Source organism: Mytilus californianus, unplaced genomic scaffold (assembly GCF_021869535.1).
Source record: "Mytilus californianus isolate M0D057914Y unplaced genomic scaffold, xbMytCali1.0.p SCAF_4, whole genome shotgun sequence".
Lineage (NCBI taxonomy): Eukaryota > Metazoa > Mollusca > Bivalvia > Mytilida > Mytilidae > Mytilus > Mytilus californianus.
Window position 1 is genome coordinate 123,932,098 of NW_026262690.1, and position 22,361 is coordinate 123,954,458.

The 22,361-nt window shown below is 32.7% G+C and overlaps 1 protein-coding gene across 1 annotated transcript in view; it reads right to left on the reverse strand.

Moving 5' to 3' along the window:
- Positions 1-22,361, reverse strand: part of LOC127739313 (adhesion G protein-coupled receptor E1-like) — a 131,970-nt gene that overhangs the window by 70,007 nt on the left and 39,602 nt on the right. Inside the window, exons 14-19 of the mRNA XM_052250983.1 lie at positions 20,955-21,026; positions 15,515-15,592; positions 14,868-14,939; positions 12,446-12,517; positions 6,943-7,014; positions 4,530-4,601 (exon numbers count right to left, since the gene is read on the reverse strand). Coding sequence (XP_052106943.1) covers positions 4,530-4,601; positions 6,943-7,014; positions 12,446-12,517; positions 14,868-14,939; positions 15,515-15,592; positions 20,955-21,026 — 438 coding nt within the window. The remainder of the gene's footprint in view (positions 1-4,529; positions 4,602-6,942; positions 7,015-12,445; positions 12,518-14,867; positions 14,940-15,514; positions 15,593-20,954; positions 21,027-22,361) is intronic.

Genomic DNA, 22,361 nt, shown 5'->3' on the forward strand with positions numbered 1-22,361 from the left:
TCGATTCATATTGATTAATGTGAACTTTATTGATGCATCAATGGTCGGTGAAAGATTCTATTTAGTTTTTTTTACTTATCTGACGGATTCTAAATGGTCCAGCTGGTTCGTGCATATTTCAGAAGAATTGATGATAAAAGCATAAAACTTTGCTCAATTGTAGACAAAAGTTCGGTAGTTAATCTAAGCTATGAACCCACTCTGAAAAATTCCAAATGGCGGCCATTTTCAAGGTGACGATAATGAGTCTAAATCAAACAACCATATGTAAAAGATAACCCATAAACATGATAAAATTTAAACCAAATCTTTAAAAAGCATATAAAATGTAATCCAACGTATTAACATTATTAAGTCTATCGAATTACACTTTGCAGTTGATACGATATTCTAGAGATTGCGTTTTCATAAAACATGGTTGCTGCTCTCAAGACAATTTAATCAAGGATTCCATGTATGATCAAGTCATTCATACGACGTTTTTAGGACGACATCAGAATTTGTTTGACCGTTAAGTATTATCTGCGTCACAATTGACCATAGATATGTTCTACTTCTCCTAGCCACAATTCCTTCTTTTTTTCTTCGATTGTTACTTCAAAATAATCAGCAAATAAGACTAATCACCGAATTCAAATGTGCGATGCGTAACAGCACAAGTGTAACCAGCTTGCCAGTAACTACTCATCTTTCCGGAGCTCCTACGATGACCCCTGGGTATGATTAAAAGAGACTTGTGTTGTTATGCTTCCAGTGTTTTGTTATTTCTCAACCAGTGACCAGAGAAAGTCTAGTTAATCAATCGTGCAGTCCTAGAAATCCTTCTTCTAAAGAGTTCACAGTCGGTAATGTTTAGATAATCAACATGTACCGATGGTTTTTACATGTTATATATTTTGTGATTCTAAGGGTTAGGAAAGAGACATTCATTAATCAACTATTAAATGATGTATGCCTCATTAATTGATATGACTCATGAATCTATTTAAACAAGAACATATAGGTGGGTGTAACCTGTGGAACAGGAACTGCTGGCCCTTATTGAACACTTGATATCATCATCATTGTGCAGTGAAGTTCGTGTTGCTCAATTTTATAGATTTCTTGACTGCTATTAGTCGTTTCCGTTTTTTCCATGATGTTATTTGGGTTTTTTTACTAATTATTTTTGAGTGCCTACTACGTATCTTCTCCATTTATTTTAATCATGTTTAAACAACTTAGTTTTACATCTGCAGTTTTCAAAATGTATTTTAAAAACAGCCCATTTAGTCTTTGCCACACTCCCACCGCATTTAAACAGCGGCGTACATAACAATATTGCCCTTGCACATTTGCATCTACTGCGAAATCCGTTTTCAATATTTCACTTTTATTTTATTAACTCCTTACACAAGGTTGACACCTGTGTGTTAAATGTCCAATAGGGTATATGAATAGCGCCTTTCGGAAAAGGTCGAAACATTCCACCACCTTAAGTTTTCACATGCTTTGAGAATGTCATTTGTTTGTACTGGTGTCAAACATCATGTGTTTTACTTGGTCTGGATTGGTGTTTAACTTGGTCTCGATTGGTGTTTTACTTGGTCTCGATTAGTGTTTTACTTGGTCCTGACTGGTGTATCACTTGGTCTTGATTGGTGTTTTACTTGGTCTCGATTGGTGTTTTACTTGGTCGCGATTGGTGTTTTACTTGGTCTCGATTGGTGTTTTACTTGGTCTCGATTAGTGTTTTACTTGGTCCTGATTGGTGTTTCACTTGGTCTTGATTGGTGTTTTACTTGGTCTCGATTGGTGTTTTACTTGGTCCTGATTGGTGTTTTACTTGGTCTCGATTGGTGTTTTACTTGGTCTCGATTGGTGTTTTACTTGGTCTCTATTGGTGTTTTACTTGGTCTCGATTAGTGTTTTATTTGGTCTCGATTAGTGTTTGACTTGGTCCCGATTGGTGTTTGACTTGGTCTCGATTGGTGTTTTACTTGGTCTCAATTGGTGTTTGACTTGGTCTCGATTCGTGTTTTACTTGGTCTCTATTGGTGTTACTTGGTCTCGATTGGTGTTTTACTTGGTCTCGAATGGTGTTTTACTTGGTCTCGATTAGTGTTTTACTTGGTCTCTATTGGTGTTTTACTTGGTCTCGATTGGTGTTTTATTTGGTCTCGATCAGTGTTTTACTTGGTCTCGATTGGTGTTTTACTTGGTCTCGATCAGTGTTTTACTTGGTCCTGATTGGTGTTTTACTTGGTCTCGATTGGTGTTTTAATTGGTCTCGATCGGTGTTTTACTTGGTCTCGATTATTGTTTTACTTGGTCCTGATTGGTGTTTTAACTGGTCTCGATTGGTGTTTTACTTGGTCTCTATTGGTGTTTTACTTGGTCTCTATTAGTGTTTTACTTGGTCTCGATTATTGTTTTACTTGGTCTCGATTAGTGTTTTACTTGGTCTCTATTGGTGTTTTACTTGGTCTCGATTGGTGTTTTCATAGGAAGATTGATACATGTTGATTAATTTGGCAATTTATGGACAAGAAACCTTTCAATGCTGTAGTGATATATTGACGGTCCATCCGACTGTTTCCCTTCTCTTTATACAAGTTTGCAATTCTACTCGTGAGCTTATCTCGATCTACGTTTACCGTAACATTTACAACACTTATTTTTTATATCTTAATGTCATCATAAAGCGTACGGTTGCTTGGACGCTATAATTTTGATGGTCGTATGTAAAGAACCAATGTATAAGCATTATAATGGAATCTTTATACAATACGAAGGAACATTCTCCGTACAATCTCACACCAGCGTGTCCAGTTCAATCGTTGATGGTACAGCGTAGTGCTGGAAAAGGTGAATTGAAGTCTTCTTGTTTTCAATATTGTCAACGCCTACAATTGTTAAATCACCAGGAAGTTTCCGGGGACAAACCACATATTCAATGTTTAAAGTTTCATATTACTGTAGATAAATGCATACTTGGATCATACAAAAACGACAATCAACAACTGTACATTTTGTCAATAAGTCATCCTCTACTGGTTCTAGCATCCAGTAGAATGCTCATATACATTTAGAGCTGGTTTCAGTTCAGATGAGGTAATATTGAAAAATAGAGGAATAAAACAAAATCAATTTTGAAATCGTTAGCATCGTGTTGGACTCAATGGAATAACTTGACTGCATCTAAATATTTGGTCAACCGATGATCAACTAATAATTTCAATGACTGTTGAAAAGACTTTTGCAAGCATCCTGTCTTTAAGGTTCCTCAAAATGGATACTGCGTTTCCATCAAGTCTTTTTGAACTACCGGGGCAGCTTTTGAAAGTATCGATGCCTCTCCGTCATATATGCAAAACTAATCATGAAACAAAATAAGCACGCACATGCCTTGTTAATAGCCCTCCAAGCCTTGGATTACTGCAAGAATGCAAATTTATTCATTTCATATCCGAAATAGAGTCAATTCCGTCAAGACAGATCAATCCGTCCGATCTATCCGATCAGTCACGGATGTTAAGTTTGACAACGTTGAGGACATGAACTTGCAGTGAACTTTACTAATCGGTGACAGATTGATGACTGCTGCCTGATCACTAAAATAGTAACGCCCAAGGTTGTAAAATACTGTATCAGTATAGATAACAGGAAATGTGGGTATATGATAATCACACAGGAATACAGTGACACAAAAAAATTAAAAGTAATCCAGAGCTAGGCCAGCATGCATTATTCAAAAAAAGAGAAGTATCTGTGAGTGTTAATGAAGGTGCATAGGACAAAATCATTATATTTTCTTAAAATATTTATCTAACCTCCAGTAGTAAATACTTTTCAAACGTCAAGTATGATGAAAGCGGTCTTACAACATGGCAGCCTTGTTATAATTTCGTTCAGCAGAAAAAAAATCTGCAAAAGTGGGCGACCCTTTAGCGCTGTCAGATGTATAATTACAACAACAACATGAAAGAACCATTGCAACAACTCTGTAAGGGGTTCTAGGGTGGCCTGTTGAAAGACTTACATTATGCCCTATCAGATGTACCTTAATATTCTAGTTTGCTTCCTAATCCCTTGCCTTTATCCCAATCCTCCCTTTTTTTGGAACCTACTTTTGATATTCATTGTAATTCTGTTTTCGTCATGAACATGTACGAAATGTTTACCACTGAACGTAATGCAAACAGCATTCAATAACCAGTTGCAAAATCGGATGTTTTGCATGTACATTTATTACATCATTGTCCTGTTGAAAAAAGGGTAGCGATAACTGTAGTGACGAATATATTACGGCAGGAGGATTTATGTTCTATTTTAGATATTACTTTGTTTATAAATTTTTTTGTTGCCTTCAGCTCTGACATTAATGAAATGAGCTCTTTTTAAGGACTGATTTTTAGTTTATTAATGCTAAGGTTTTGGTATATAAACATAGTATATCAGCTTCAATCGACCACACGTTTAATCGCCCGTCCCAAATTTATAATCTCGAATAAAGCTAATACTAAATTATTGCCAATGTTTGTACTTACAGAGTGTTTAAATCGAAGGTATATCTAAAAGTATCATTCTTGACAAAGGTCAAATTGTTTCCCCTCAAATCTCTGAAAAAAAGATCAACTCTAAAATGTCATTTATAACCTGACTATTCATAAACATGTACAAATACTACGTATTACTTTATTGCAGTACGTTTTTCAAATGCTTTATAAAATGAAAACAACTTAGTGCATTGCACAATATTTTCCATTAAACTATTTATAGTTGATTGATAATATCTTGTTTAAGAAATGAAATCCAGTGTAATCACTGGTGGTTTCTTATATCTATTGATTAGCTTCGAGAGTCACTGAAGAGAAATTATTTATCAATATGTCAATCTGGTGCAGCTAAATTAGTACCTTAAATATTACTACTCAGACTGGGGCAATACATTTCCTGGTGGATTGTAAGTTACCGAGGTACCACTATCCAAGTAGACAGTACTACGGTACTGGCATAAAAATACGGATATTGTGTTATGAAATTTGCTGTAACAAAATGTTTGAAATAGTTTTAAATTCAGGAATAAATCTCCCTCATGCAAAGTTCTTATTCCTGGCCCGCCTATGGCTTTATTTTTTGTCATTTTTGATAAAAAAAAAAAAAGCTCTGCATGTTGTGAACAAATTTTGAATAGTCAAATATGTTGGGTCCGACCATCAATGATACAACATTTAATGTCTACATGTGCATCTGTTGTTGTACAATTGATAACTTTAATGTTCAAACAGTCTGCTACTAGACCCTGGAACGAGTCGTAATGTTGGATTTGAAGTAAAAGTCAGTTCACCAGAGAAGATATATATCCAAATTATTAATATGAAACTAGGCGTACACAATTATTTCTTTTATACAAGTCTAAAAAATTAAGATGAAAAATTCTGTGACCATTTGATATGGTTTTTTTTTTTATCTTGTCAGCAAACATTTAAACGTTTAAAGTATTTTCTTGATATCCAATACATTTCATACTAGGATTGTACTAAGGTTCTTACAGTTGTCTAACTGAAAATCAGATTGTCCACCTTGTCCCAGTTAGAAAATAAAATGAATATCTTTTTAACAGGTGACATACTAAAAGTCAACGAAACATCAATAATTGAATGCCAATATTTCAGGTAAAAGGTTTCGAAATCAGGGTATATTGACAGCTGTCATCGCTACAAGAACGTATTTTTATGACATTTAAAATATTGTTGATCATCTACATTGACTAATATCTTGTTTAAGAAGGAATATGTCAAATTTTGTAAAAACAAAAATCCTTCTGATTCAAACAAAAAACAAAAAAACTGACATCATCAAGGAAATGGATTTTGTAATAAACAGTAAACAATCGGTATTTCTATGGGAACCAAATATGCTCCTCTTGATGCCGACTTGTTCTTTTGTTAACACAGAAGCTTTTAAGAAAGAATGAAAGGATGCCACAGGTGCCACATGTGAAGCAAAATCTGCTTTCATTTCCACAGCCTCTGATATCATCCCCTTTTTTGTTGCAGTTAAGTCTTTAGATTTTCTATATTATTTTTTGCATTCTGTTGATATTCTTTTCGTCGCTTTTTTTTCTATATTTGCCATGTTAGTATTTTGTATGCATCTTCGGTATCTTCTGCCTCTTTTTTTTTGATGTTTTGATGTTTTTTTATTGAGTCTAAATCTGACTAATGGAGGGCAATTATCATGATTACGTGTATTTACAAAATAATGATATCATAAATATATTCAATAAATAAATTGAGTGTCGAACAAACCAATATAAACGAAAAGCGAGTTATTTTTCTATTGCATATACAAACACGTCAGATAACTTTTGATGTCCATCAACAAGTAAACTGTTTTCTTAAAAATAGGCCTCTTTTGACAAACAATAAGACGCAAGATATAGTTTAAGATACAATTTTTTTCATGGTCATAACTTGACTTGCATATATTAGTTAATTTTGATGGTCAGTACCGAGCTGAATTTTGCGACATATGACTTAAATTATCCCATTGTGCCCAACTTTTAATTTTTACATCGAAAAATTCCGGTAACATTTGCTTATGGAGAAAAGTGTTCTCTCCTAAAGTCTGACAAATGTGGAGTGTCAATGTTACAGATGACAAAGGACATTTGTTTTAGCAGATTAGCATCATCCTTTTTATTACAGGGACATGCGTTCAAATATTCAACATGAAATTTTAAAAAGTTCAGCAATATCAATTGACCAGTATTTGATGGATTCGTATGCCTTCTCCATAAAAAGTACTGGAACGTGTTGCTATGTATCAGTACCCAACCGATTAAATGTTGCATATTTGAATGGTATTTATTTTTTCAATAAGTATGTGCGCCTCATAAAAATGCCCATTGTTCATTTAAAGCAGAAATCTACAACAATTCAAATTACGTATACTCACATTTCAAGGCAATTACGAATTCCTCTAAACATTGAGCTCTCAATGACTGCAAAGTTGTTATTCTTTAAATCTCTAAAAATTAAATAAACCATACAACATTCAAAACCATATGATTCGAGGACAAATGTAGGTCTTTTCTTACTTTATTTGTTGATTAAAAAATGACTTAAAAAGTAGTCAAATCTTGTTTTAAAAAAAAAATCACTTCCGTTCTATCCAACGCCTATTCCAAAAATTTAGTGTTGTTATTCTTCATGTTATTAGTTTTTCGGTATACATAATGATAAAAAATATGGTTTCAATATACTTCCGTAAGGTTTTTTAAATTTTCAATTAACAAAATACGTTTATCTCAACTTGTTTTATTGGATAAGGGAGTTAATAAGCTACTTCCGCTTTAAAATCGACATATCCAGTTTGTTAGAAATTGATTTCTTCAAACTTATTCCAAATATATCTGTTTTCTAGGTAATTTTCCATGAAATCACTGCACTTTTTTTTCAAGCTCATATTTATTTTCTGCCTTATGTAGAAGACGTTGTTATATTCCAATGTGAAAATATAACAAAGTCAAAAATCAGGAACGGCAATCCGACCTTTGACCTTGTCCAGGTCTTTTTTTATGGAACTCGAATCAATAGACTTTTGGTGTGTATATATATATTCATGGTTGAGGAATTATACTGATTTAAAATATATGAAAAGAGGAAAAGATATTAAGGTTAATCGCGAAACACCAAAAAAATATCTCTAAAAGCACTAAAAAAAATCACAACAGATCAAAAGATTTTTCCAATTAGATAATGTAACACGTATTTGTATATCATTTAAAATTTGTATAATAACGAACGGTGTCGTGAATAAATCAGTGTTGTTGTAAATATTTGAAATAATCTGCATTATATGACTCTTTTCGTTATAAAAAATACGCAAATCATTTCCCTTTCCGGAAACGCATTACGTGTTGACAGGTTTAAAATAGCATTGTATCAATATACTGTTTTAATCGAAATTTTCGTGGGAAGATCGTTCGATACCCTCAAGGATTAAATGTTTTGGAATAAGTAGGCTACTTTGCAGATATTGGCAAATGGTTTTTATGTTTGTAAGAACTTGTGGAAAGGTCTCAACACAGACATGACAAGTTATACAACGTAATTTAAAGAAATTAATGTACACTGAAGAAGGACATTAACAGTACAGCTGTCGAGCATTCCAAGAATCGCTTACCATTTTAGGTATTTCCCTTTGATCTATTTGTCAACCTATCTATCACATCTTTCATCTGAATGTAATTGCATCAAACATAACTTTTACATTTGTCAAAATGTTTTGATTCCTTTGCTGATTTCGTGTTTCTTTCTGATTCTGCTATTTAAATTTTAAAAGTTGCCCTAAGATGAGTTTCTGTTCATTTCCCTTTTGATGGTAAAGTTCTATTCTTGTTCAATTATGTATTCGTCTTTGACTTTCAAATATAAGGGTTTGGGCGTTTCTCAATGTTGTTCCTAATAATTCTTAATCAAGGAAAGTACTTCGGACAAACGAAACTTATAAAGTGTTATTTTCATTTGATGTTTTCATATCAGATTCTGTATGTATCACAATGTAGAATCTGAGATTGGTGTTCAAATGACCTACTGGCTTTAGTCAAAACAAATTAACTCTCTACCTAAATTTGAACCATTAATTTAATAGAAAAAAAACATCAAGCCCGTTAAGTAGCTTATTGCATTGTTATATCAATTTACATTTATTTATGAAGGACTCGGAGATTCTGCAGTGCTTTGGTCCCGCTGAAGTGCGATGGTCTTCGCCGAAAAGTGATGGTCTTTATGCTGATGTGCAATGTTATGTAGAATCCTGTGTGACGCGTGATGGTAAGAAATCAAATATGCAGATGTGTATTTAAAGGAGGTAGATTTTGAATTACTTAGTTAATAAATTTTTTTTGTATCATTGTCCTTAGAACATTTCGATAGCGATCATATATGCCTGTACCAAGTCATGAATATGACAATTGTTTTCCATTCGTTTGATGTGTTTGAGCTTTTGATTTTGCAATTTTATAAGAAACTTTCCGATTTGAATTTTCCTTGGAGTTCGGTATTTTTGTTATTTTACTTTTTTATGTGTATGTGTATGGTGGAAAATCGTTAAAAGCATTATCATCCTGCAATCAATATAAAAGAGAAGATGTGGTATGATTGCCAATGAGACAACTCTTCACAAGAGACCAAATGACACAGAAATTAACAACTATAGTTGACCGTACGGCCTTCAACAATGAGCAAAGCCCATACCGCATAGTCAGCTATAAACGTCCCCGAAATGACAAATGTAAAACAATTCAAAGGAGAAAACTAACGGCATAATTAATGTACAAAAAAATGAACGAAAAACAAATATGTAACACAGCAACAAACGACAACCACTGAATTACAGGCTCCTGACTTGGGACAGGCACATACATACAGAATGTGGCGGGGTTAAACATGTTAGCGGGATCCCAACCCTCTCCCTAACCTGGGACAGTGGTGTAACAGTTTAACATAAGAAGGAACTATAAAAATCAGTTGAAAAAGGCATAACTCATCAGATGGATACAAATAGAAATACATCTTACAAAAACACAGAGTGGACGTGACCGGGTACTTGTACATCTTAACAACAAAAAGACACTAAGTACAGATCTAAGAGTACTCGCAGTTACTGACAGCTAGTTCAAAGCCTTTTTACCATACAAAATAGGATTATATTAAACCGTACTCTGTTTGAAAGCATCTGTAAGGTCCCCGCTAATGCAAAAGTTTCATCTATATATTTATTGTACATCTGTTTAAATGGTGTACGCGGCATTTGAAATTGAAAAAAAATATTTCATATATGCATGTTCTTAGTTTCAGTTTCAGTCTAAATGAGGGTTAGTCTTATTTATTATTTGCTGCATACTCTTGATGATGTACTTAAAAGCATGAAAATATCATTTTAAAAGCGAATTGACTTCTTCATCGACCTGTAATCATGCAAAACGTAATGAAAATGTAGTTTATGTATCCATTCCACTTCAGCGTTACCACAAACTCACTTTGACGTAGCTATAAACGACATTACTTCACAATGCCGCCACCACAATTCAGCGTGATAAAAACGCACTTCAGCGTCAAGCAATAGCACTTCAGGGAAACGATTGGCGTGTTTTCGCCATTAGTCTCATCATATCGCCAGTGTATGCATGCCACTGAATTATACATATATTTAAAATTCGCGATTTAAATTCTGAGATCTGTTGTTGTAAAGTTAAATTGCTGTCGATTTTAGTTAAAGATTTCATTTTCCATTATTTCATAACAGAGCTACGAATTCCTGTCTGGCATCACCTTCGAAACAAATAAATATCGAAAACCTTTTTCTTGATTGATATTACATGTATATCATCAGGATTCTTTGGACCAAGAAATCCGGTGACGTCACTATTTTACTATGATATCTTATTGTAACTCATAAACCCTGCGCCATAAAGACCAATGATCTTTGAAAAACATAAAAACCAAAGGCTACAGTTTAATTTGCACGAGAAGGTCTCTCAACAAAAGTATATCTTATAGGTTAACATACTTTCCTGATGTGTCACAGTAAAATTAATTATTGGTTAGCTAACCAGCCCCCGCTCCCATATCAAAATGGAACCCTTGAGGACCGTTGGTATAGGAAACACAACCTTATCAAACAGACTCTCTTTTATTTAATTAAATGGTCTTTTGTAAACTCTTCTTGAGGATTTGTTTGTTGTAACTCTTTATAAAAAAGTGAAATACACTGACTCGATATATTACTCGAGTCACGATACGATTATTAAAGCTGTAAATTTTCTCCTTGACAACATGTACATTTCAGCAATACAGTGTATTGATAGGTTGCTGGTATTCCTCTGTGCAAATTGTGTAAATTGATTAGCAAACATGTTCTTGTATTGTTATAAATCACAGTTAATGGCAAAACGCATTTAAGGTCCGTCTAAATTTCATTTATTATATATATTTACTCATATTTTGACTCACATCCAGAAGTTGGTAATAAGAACCAAACTTTATGATATAAGAGATGATTTCAGCTTCCCAGTTATGAACTTTCTATTTCTATGTAGCGCCTACATATGGAGTATATATCTAACAGTTGATGATACGATATTCTAGTATTTGTGTGTCCGATCATGATAGAGGGTAGCTGCTAACAAGGAAGCTATTAATCCAAAAGTTCCAAGTGGTGAAGTTGAAATCATTCTTTCGAATGTTTTACAGACACCATCACGAGTTGGTTGACCGTTATGGAATATCTGTTTAACATATAACCACAATATCGTCCTCCTTTTCTCCGATGTGTCCTATCGAATTAGACTTATCACCGGATTCGTACTTACATGAGGAACACGTCTGGTACCATATGTGAAGCAGGCTCTGCTTACCCTTCCGGAGCACCAGATATCACCCCTGGTTTTTGGGTTTTGTGATGCTCAGTCATTAGTTTGCTATGATGTGTTTAATACACTGGTGTTTGCCTTTTTGGTCTTATCTTTTTTTGCCATGGCATTGTCAGTCTATTTTCAACTTTGAATGCCCCTTAGGTATCTTTCGCCTCTCTTTTACTAATCATTGATCATTTAAAAAAAAACACTTACCACTACCTTGATGATATTTTTACTATATATTTTCTGAATTTACAACGAAAATTTAGCCAAGGGAACTTACTTTAAGTAAATCAACTACAAACAGCAATAACTGTATTTTTCTATATTCAAATATTTCAGTTTCGCACAGAAAGCTATATATTAGATTTTCGATAAAAGAGACGATTTACATAACCCCATTGTTAATTTTCCCTTTTTGGACGGTGATGTTCCTTTGGTCTCATCCTACTATGTCAATATTTCACAACTTGTTCAATATGCCCCTGTTTCAATGACCGTAATTTATGTATAACTGGTACAATGTTAAGTCAGGGATTTCGTTACAACAAATAAATTAAAACTTTTACTAAATTCTTCCATAGATACAAGAATTTGGTTAGAAAATTGGTTTTAACTGTAAAATTTGTATCAAAAATTTGATATCACATGTTCATAGAGCCCATGAATTTAAAAACGATCATTGTAAACTCACGGATCTTTGAAATGAACATATTCTTAAAGGTTTTTGAATTCAAAACCACAGTAAAATCTTAAAATATTTAAGATATCTATTGAGAGATATATGAAGTTATAAGTACTCATGATCCTACATCTTGTTGATACGGATTACTTATATTTTGGCATTGCCAAAGGCCATGCATTTCACAGACTGTTTATGACATCTTTAAACTTAATATGTTAGATGTGTATTGATTGATACTTTAGTCGATAAGAACATCATTTGTCTGTAAGTTGTAATTGGCTTTGAATTTGGAACTAATCCATTTTTTTTTTGAATGACGAATTTTAAATAAAAATAACTAGCATATAACTTACAAAAGTTCCAATCTGACTAAGTTTTCAAATGCGTCCTTTTCTATGTGCCCTATTTCATTTTTATCAAGGTATCTTAAACAAAAATACATGAGCATCATTTTTGTCTAAATAAATCTATTGTTTACTTTGGCAATCTCCTTTGAATTCAAAATCTTGCGTTAACATTAGAATTTTATATGTGCCGCATTAAGGACTTTTTTCTCACCCTAAAATGGCTCGAAAAAATGCAACAGTAGTACCGCTGTTCAATAGTCATAAATCGATTAACCGAAAACAAATCCGGGTTACAAACTAAAACTGAGGGAAACGCATCAATTATAAGAGGAAAACAACGGATTGGTGGGTTTCGTGTTGCTCAGTCTTTAGTTTTCTATGTTGTGTTTTGTATACTGTTGTTTGTCTGTTTGTCTTTTTTTTTCTTTCTTTTTAAGCCATGGTGTTGTCAGTTTATTTTCTAGTTCGAATGAGTTCGAATGTCCCCGTGGTGGGTTTGTGTTGCTCAGTCTTAAGTTTTCTATGTTGTGTTTTGTGTAATGTTGTTTGTCTTTTCGTCGTTTTGCGTTTTTTCCAGTGCATTGTCCGTTAGTTGTGAGTTGGATTATCCATTTTATATTTTCCGACTCTCTTTTATGCAGTACATAACGTTTTGATGCATTGTTTTTCCTGTCTGTAATTAAAATATACCTTGTAACTAAATGTATTCACATACTTATTAAAATCAAATTGTATTGGATTTCATTGATGTGTCTAAGAAATTCATGTGTTAATAATATTTTGTTTTGGTCGTTAAGGGGGTAACGTTACTATGCGAAAATTAATTGAATGTAGTCATCTCGTAAAAATTCAATAGTGATTTTGAAAATCTCTTAGCAAAAGAGAGGCAAAAGATACCAAAGTTATAGTCAAACGCATATGTCGAAGACAAAGTGACAACGATATTACACGAAACGAGGAAAGAAGAATGACACTCCACAAAATCTGTCCGAAGCAGCTGATTTTGCTATTTTTTTGCGAAGGGATTGTCAGTCTTCTTCAGCTCTTTTAGAAGTACTTTTCGTCATTAGTTGTAACGTTTGAATTTAACGAATTCAAATAATGGTTGTTCAGCATTTGAAATATCCATTGTCTTTAGTATTTATATTATGTATTTGACCAGAAGAAATGATAGAATGCACAATTAACTATTTGGAACAAATTTATATCAAATTAATGCAGTTCTCTGATGTAAGCTTATTGTATGTTCACAACCCACTGTTGAATGAAATTAACATTATTACAGAATGTTAACTAATGTCCTTTAAACTATATACTTGCATTTTACAATAATAGTTCCTCTACTGTAAGACAAACGAGTGAGAAGTTCTGAATAAGGATTAGAATCACATGACAAAAACGTCACTGGTTGGTCTTGTGTTGACGAGACGCACGTCTGGCGTATTGAATATTGAGCCTAGTACCTTTTGTTAGCTATTATTCGTGTGTTTCTTTGTCCTATATGTTCTCCCATTTATTTATATTGTGGTCCTGTCATGTGATGTTGTCGTTTTGGTGTTGTGTTTGACGTTGCCATAAAAGCGGGAGGTTTGGCATGCCACAAAACCAGGTTCAACCCACCATTTTTTTCTTAAAATGTCCTGTACCAAGTCAGGAAAATGGCCATTGTCAAATTATAGTTTGTTTCTGTGTGTGTTACATCTTAATGTTGTGTTTTTGTTGTGTCGTTGTTCTCCTCTTATATTTGATGCGTTTCCCTCAGTTTTAGTTTGTAACCCGGATTTGTTTTTATCTCTATCGATTTATGAGTTTCGAACAGCGGTATACTACAATTGTCTTTATTTGCTTTTCAAGGGTAAAGTTCAAACCCATAACAAAATGTAACAGTCCATATTTATTTGCCATATTATAACTTTCTTCTTCAAACAAAATTGCATGTGATCAATTATCACCCTCTTTCCATTACTTTTGATTCTCAGAGTTTCTGGACCTTATGATAAATTGGATGGAATGAAATTTGAGGATTGCGAGATAAAATCGAAAGCTTACTTTTATCTTTTTTGACTCAAAATCAGAGGTATGAAAAAAAACCAAAAGTTTTAATATTTTGAAATGTGACCTTTTCAACTGAAAACAATTCAAATTTTAGCAACAGTTATCAAACGTCCTTATATATCTTTCTTTATTCAGAATCATTCATTTACAAGTATTAGAAATAAGTAGCATTGCTATCTCTTATAAGCGCATTTTTACAGTTTTGGTAAAAAATTATGCTATGCTCTCCTTTACCCTCAAATATTTTAAATAGTTGTCGCCTTAAATGGTACCTAGTTTACCCAATCAAGCATGCAGTTTGACCATAATTCCAAATAAATGCAACTTGTATACGTATTCGGAAATATCACGTTGCTGGTATATTTATACTTACAAGTATTTTAGGTTCTGCAGGTTGTCAAATGTTTTTTCTTTTAAAAATGTAAGTTGGTTTCTACTAAGTTTCCTGTAAACGTTAAATGATTATGTCAACTGTATTAGTTCAAGTAAAAACAGTATAAGTAAACATCTCTATTTTTCCGACTGTATGCTACTGTTGCCTTTATTTATACTGCAATGTAGTATGACATTTCACTATACTTGTTTTATAAAGATGTAAACTATGCTATTCTGGATGAAAGCTTTTTCATGGCACGTATATATACGGTAAACATTTCAATAAAAACCGCAAATATATAAGAAAATAAAAAAGAAGAAAATGCATATAAATCGTTGTATTAAAAATTATTCACATTGTCTACATATATATTTCTCACTTACGTTAGTATTTCACCTATGAGAAATCTGTTACTATATTTAGTAATATACTGATTTCTAGTACTTGAAATTAACATAAGACTATATACTAGTATATATATATAATCTTATATAATCTTATAGGAGTAACACTTGTATCATTAGTTCTATCTTGTGATCAAACTTTATTTTTTCAGTTATTAATGCATAAATTGTGTTTGTTGCGCCAACTGTGTATGACATTTTGCAAGCTTAACATTATCTTAAGCTGTTTAGTAGACTTACAATTCCGTCAAAAACGGTAGATACTGGTATAAAAAAATACCAATCTTGATTTCTGTTAACTTGTTGTCCTCGAGGTGCCTAGAATGACAATACTTAATAAATTGCCGTGGCTTCTAGATTGTTGATTTGTTGATTAGTCCTTAACGCACAGCAATTTATATATCATCCATAATTAGGACAAAGGTGTTAAGAAGATATGAATATTCCTTAAAATAGACCGCCCCTCTGAAACTTTTCAAGTTATGGTTCACGGCAAAAGTCAACATGAAGACAAATAAACATATTTCTTAACACTAGTCTGACTAGGTCCAGATTAGTGTTTGTTCTCACTCCTACATGCCGACTGGTTCTCCACGAAAGAGCACTTACAACTTTTTTTTAAGCTACGTTTTTTTTTGTTTGAACCCGCATTACACCTAGACCGGTCTCAACAGTCCTGTATGTAAGATCACATACTTACGGTTTGGTTGCTTGATAGAAAGTAATTCAAAGAAAAAACTGGCAATAGGTGGAAAATGATAAAGCAAAAACTGGTAAAGTTCGTTACATATAAATAACACAGGCAAAAAAAAAACAGATTTAAGGATGTTCGCTCCTCTTGTTTTTGAATTTTTGCAAGATATTCGGAATCCTCTGGTTTTATCCATGTAGTGCCATTACAAATTTTTGCCCACTAACCCCTACTTTTCTTTTCATAATTTGATTAAATATAGTTTTAAAAACCATCTTTGAAAATCTTATTAAATCCTTGTTATTTTTTCATACTTTTAGGCAGAAAAAAGGGGCCAATGTTAAATGTAAGACAAATCTAGAGAGAATCATTTCCCGCCAAATTTTCAATGGCTTATATCTCGAAAACAAGCACACGGACCCTTCATTTTTATCTGCTTTTTTAGTTCCTTTATTTATATTCTATCAATTTATAACAGTCTTTTAAAAAGCTTATTATTTTGAAACAGAGGAGCAAACATCCTTAAGAAAAACTAATGCATTTATATACTGGTGTATTATTGTCACTATATAGCCCCTAATGTTTCTGTGTTTATGCATCCCTAGCGAATGTATTGTTTTGAGCATTTCTGATGTAGGTTAATCAAGAATGTAATTCGGACGCACGTAAAGATGTGTTTTTCTTTCACTACCACTGGTTTGATACCATTGCATTCGAAATGTTAGGCCCGAGGGTTTCATCAGAAATCTCCAAAGTTTAGTTTATGGTCTATTATTATACCCGAGTTCAAAGACTATATTTATCCTCATCTGCGGTTAAAAAAGGAGCTTTGCAATGGCAAATATTTGGTCTATCGTCTTATCATGCAGCTTTCGAAAGAAGAGCATCAGCTAGTCCGCTCAGGTTAGATGTTCGTGCGGGACAATGATAACATGTAATTATATAAATGTTAACTGGTAATTAAAAAATCCAACACGTTTTATATTTCCTTTTTTTTTTCTTGTTACAAAGTAATTACTACAATGAAAATTATGTTGTTATAGTGGATATAGATATGTTATACCTTAAAACGATTGGCACTAATTGCACTTTTTTTAATGCTTAAGTGAAGAGTAAACATTTAAATGGGATGGATGATATTGCTTTAAACTATGTTTGATCCCGCAATATTTCCATGAACCTTACTTATTTATACAAGAAACATCGTCAGTGGTTGTCTTATGTTTAATATTGGAGTTTTTGTCACAAGGAAACGCTGGTGTTGACGGGAAATCTTTGATATATTACGTCATATCTATTTTCAATTGTTGTATACTATGGGAGATTTATACTTTGAAATTTCGTGTGGACACCTGTCTATAGCAGAAGACTGCACGTTAATCATGCTAACCAAAAGCTGTCTTTTAGATGTTTGTGTCAATTAGGCTGTTGTTTCGTGAGCGTATAATCTTGTAACTTTTCTATATATTGAACAAAACCAATGTCAAGAATGTAAGCAGGATACCAAAGGACCAGAACCTCATCATTATGTCTTATTCAAGATATGCATTTACATTCTTAGCACTAGTTTTAAAATAGTATCAAAGCAATTTGCATGCTGTTTATACGGTATATATCTCCTAGGTGTTGCAATATTTCAAGACTTTTTGTGAGTGAGTTCCTTGAAATGTACCTGCTGTTTACAAAGAAGTGATTGAAACAATAGTTTTCTAATGTAATATTGATGTTAACCCTTCGACAGTTTAATTCGCAAGATCAGGTAATGCGTGTCACAGAAAACCACTTACAAGTTCGACTTTCGAATCCACTATTCAATCTATTATTGTACGAATGCAATAAATGCAACTTGTCATTGAATGTGTAAATACCATATAGACGATACGAGTGCAACTGGTATAGAATTCACTGCTTACCTTTCCAAGTAAACTGAATTTAGCTCTAAATTTGGTTTCCTTTAGATTGAAGTGTTATATTATGTATCATATTTCATATTTTCCTATATCTGTGTTTTTTTCAACCGCTTAAAGTGTTTTTGATCTATTGACATGAACCCGTATTTCAGTTCTAACTTTAAATTTGAATTCAATGAAATCTTACAGTAAGACAAATGATATGTTATAAGAGTTTTTGAGATTTTAACAAAATTATATAACTCTTTAGTAGAATTAAGTTGTAGGCTTCTGATGTATGGGGAAATAATACACACAATTGCATACATTGGATAGACGAATGGTTTTTCGACTGGCAATTCAAATGCATCTTCAGGACGAGAAAACAGGTTGACCTTCCCGACACATTATCCTGACGACTGCTGACCATTCTTTGTTCTCACTTCTAAACGACGCGTACTTTTCGAAGAAGCAGCAAATACCAATGTTTCAGTTTTTGGTTTGATCCGGCCAGGGTTTGAATCAATGATCTCTAGTACTCGAGGCGGGCAGGCAACCAAGAGACCACAGGTGTGGTTCTATTTTAAAAGTATGCGTACCAATGGTTGTGTATTTTTCTTATGCTAAGCAATAGAAGCAATAGTGTGGCTGCCAGAGATCACATGTTTTTTTAACCATGTGATACTCTTTAAAACGTTCAAGTTTTAAGTAATGAAATTAAATCTTAAGTCTTAAATGTCGCAATATCAGTTAATCTTCAAAAGGGTTAATTAATGGGTGATGAGAAGAAAAAGGTCAAAGGAGTATGGAGTGTTACATTAAATTCGTTATAATAAGTGTATTGCAAATGTTCAAATCGTTTTTCATTGGAGTATTTTTAGGACAAAAAATCATCGTATCAGAAAGTATGGAATGGAAACAATTATGTCAATGGTAATTAATTGAGATTGTATGTGTATGTGTTTGGATAGTTGCCAAATTGAAGACGAAAAGCACTTTCTTTCAGTTAGCGTAATATGTAATGTTTATCAGGTCGGGTACACTACCTTATACGAGTATACCTAATTTAGCTCAATACCGTGTGTTCACATAATACTCAATTTTTTAGTGGGTCATTGACCAATCTATCGAATGAGTTGCAATGCATGATGGACTACAAAGTGTTTACAATTTACCGAGAACACGTGTGTTTACTTAACGAATAGCCACTAATATTATGGATAAATAAACAAAGATTTAAAACATTCGTTCACGAGATAGCAACCAAACAACACAAAAACCTTAAAAGGATTAGTTGTACTTGCATAAAAATTTCGAGAACTGGGGTCTCCACAATTATTCATGTATCTCGTAGATTGGAAAAGCGAGTGTCAAATATCCGTAAAATGCACTAACAAATCGTTTATCTTTTGCAAAGAATATGTTATCATTTTATGATTTGTTTTTCTTTTGTTGTAAAGGTTAACAAAATGGCTTTTGTCCAAAAACTTAAGCCAAATGCTGCACACACCCTTAGAGATGATCAGAAAGTGTTTTCTATTGTTACCACATGATCTGAACATTGCACTATCGTTGATTTATTGTAAACACGTAATGGGTTGTCATTGTATATTCGTGTATGATAATATACTATCATTCATTCATCCTCAATTTTATTTTATTTTCTTCACGTGGAATCACAACATGATTACAAAATGTCACTTTGAGATGAATAACAAAAAAGCGCAGCTCCTTTTATTTTTTTTTTTTTATTTATTTTTTTTTGTTTTTGTTTTTGGCGCGTAGTGATTTTGTGTAAACGTATACGGGTATATGATGTCATGTAATATGGTTTGAACTGCGGATAGTAATTAAAGGAGATGTGACGTATATGTCATCGAAAAAGCAACCAAAAAAAAAAGACAACTAAGGGGTAGCATAACGGCTTCAACAATAGACATATTGTTTTTCATATAATAACAAATTAATGAGAATATTTTGAAATGCCGGTTGATAATTTAAATGTAATTACATTTATAGATATAGCCAAATAGTCAACGCAAGCAGAACATATAAAATATGTATATGTCTACTAAACCTTGGCGCTTTGCAGCAAATAAGGATTGATATCAAGAAAGATTTCTACGCCGTTTCTGTGCTTTATGAAAGAGCAATGTGTATAAAAATACATAATGAAACATGATAGGAAAATTCCTAAAACATAAAATATCATGTAATCTATTTCTTAATATTTTAACTAGTTTTGAAGAGCGCAGAGAACTTTAACTGAACAGCAGACACTTCGTTAAAATGAATGCATACATACAGTGCATAACAATAGATAAAACTTTTTCTTTACTACTTTCACAAGAAAAAAAAAGTCAAATGCTGAGGCGGGTGTACAACATTTTTAAAAACTGAGGATGCAAATTGAAGATTATGTTATATACACTACATGTATCAAGATGAACATATATATTAAACAACAGATCCAACGATGCAATACACAAAGACACTTTTTAACTATATTCCTCGTGTTCTTAGGTGATAATAAACTCGTAGTAGTATCGTGGTTCATTGTGTCAATTGTTCAATTTCTCAAGAACATGTTAACATATTGTAGTTGGAAAATTACTATGCAAGTGTAGTTTGATGACAGAATTTTAGTGGTCTCGGCCTGTTTATGATATGTTCAAAAGAAGAAAACATGCTATAAGCTAGAACATTTCTTAAATCTTACTCATTTCACATCTTAACAAATGTTTTATCAGTCACCTTCGACTGGCAGTCTTTTGCAAAATGTAAGGTTCTTAAATTATTGTGTATTTTATGTAGTTTAATAAATGTCGACATAATGATAACATACATTTTATTTTTGCAGTCATGGAAACCCTGCAGTTGTCTTTTTTTAATCGATTTACCACATTTTGAACATAGGTAGACTACTGTTGCCTTAATCTATATGTTGATTTACCGACAGGTATTATGTTATTATTTTAGATGATAAAACTATATTTTGAATTTCGGAGTTTTGTTTCGGAAGAAAATTATCAACATACCGAATCCAAATAATGTTTCAGGCAACCTAACAATGATGTGAATTAAGACGATGTCAACTCACATGATATAAATGTCTTTCACTTCGCGGAAAGCTCCTATTTCTAACATCTCTATGCTGCATAATTGCAAAGACCTGCAAGTATTAGTTTTAAAACAGTTAATATTATTTATCGATCTCATTATCTCGAAAACAATTAATTTGTATATTCTGTTTTTCTTTTATCGTTCATTGGCAATGCTTTTTAATAGAAAAATAATTTGTTCAATGTTAAAATCTACTCTTTTAAATAAAATTTAAAGCCAAAACATTAGCTAAGATTTCAAACAACAACGCCCATCAATGTCCTAAAAGGAAAAATAACATTTGTCTCAATTTAACAATATTGATATAAAATAGGGCTATGTGGTAGAATTGCCAATTAGCCACAACTGTCCACCCATGTCAAATTACGTTGATTTTTTAAACAACTATATGTCATCTTAAGGCATAAAAGATTGAACAAAATCGATTTCAAAAGTCGTCATTAATAGGACAAAATATGAAACGATTCAAACAAGTTGTTTTAATTTATCACAAATAAAATTAATGCACGACCCGATAAAACAATTTTCGGTACGCCTATTCAAGATTTATTTTGTATTGTTTTCCTTTAATTGTACCCATTGGTTTCTAGAGAAACACTGACAACGCAAATTTTTCGTATGCTTCTTTGTTGAACTATGGTCTATTAAGGTGGCCTGGGTTGTTGGCGATAAGCAAAAGTGAGAGTTAAATAAACTCATCATAGATACCAGGATTGAAATTTTGTATTTGTGCCAGACGCGCGTTACGTCTACAAAAGACTCATCAATGACGCTCGAATCAAAAAAGTTAAAAAAGCCAAATAAAATACGAAGTTGAAGAGCATAGAAGACCATAAATGTCAAAAAGTTTTGCCAAATACAGCTAAGGTATTCTATTCCTGAGGTAGAAAAGCCTAAGTATTTCGAAAATTCAAAGTTTTGTTAACAGTTACTTGATAATTATGACCATATGAATGATAATTCATGTCAACACAGAAGTGCTGACTTCTGGGCTGGTAAATTAAGTCATTCTTCTTTTGATTTAGATAATAAAATATTGTACATTACACTTGTTTCTTATTTAATATCGCTGTTTACCTATATAATTATCTAGTTTTTTTGTGCTGTAGGTTTTATGTCAAATTTCCGCACGTTCATGTTCCATGTATACATTTAAATATGTCAAATTTATGCATGTCCATAGAAATGTTATCCATGTAATAAAACATTAATCCCAAGAATTTTATTAGAGCGTTCTTTCATCATGCAAATCTTACAAATATGTCTCCAAACTATTTGATATGATATATTAGTCACAGACCGTTGTATTTGTGCTGTCTGATCTCAGCTTAAAGGACATTTTCTGTTTGGACAACCGATTTAATATTTCATAGTTTCAATTTGG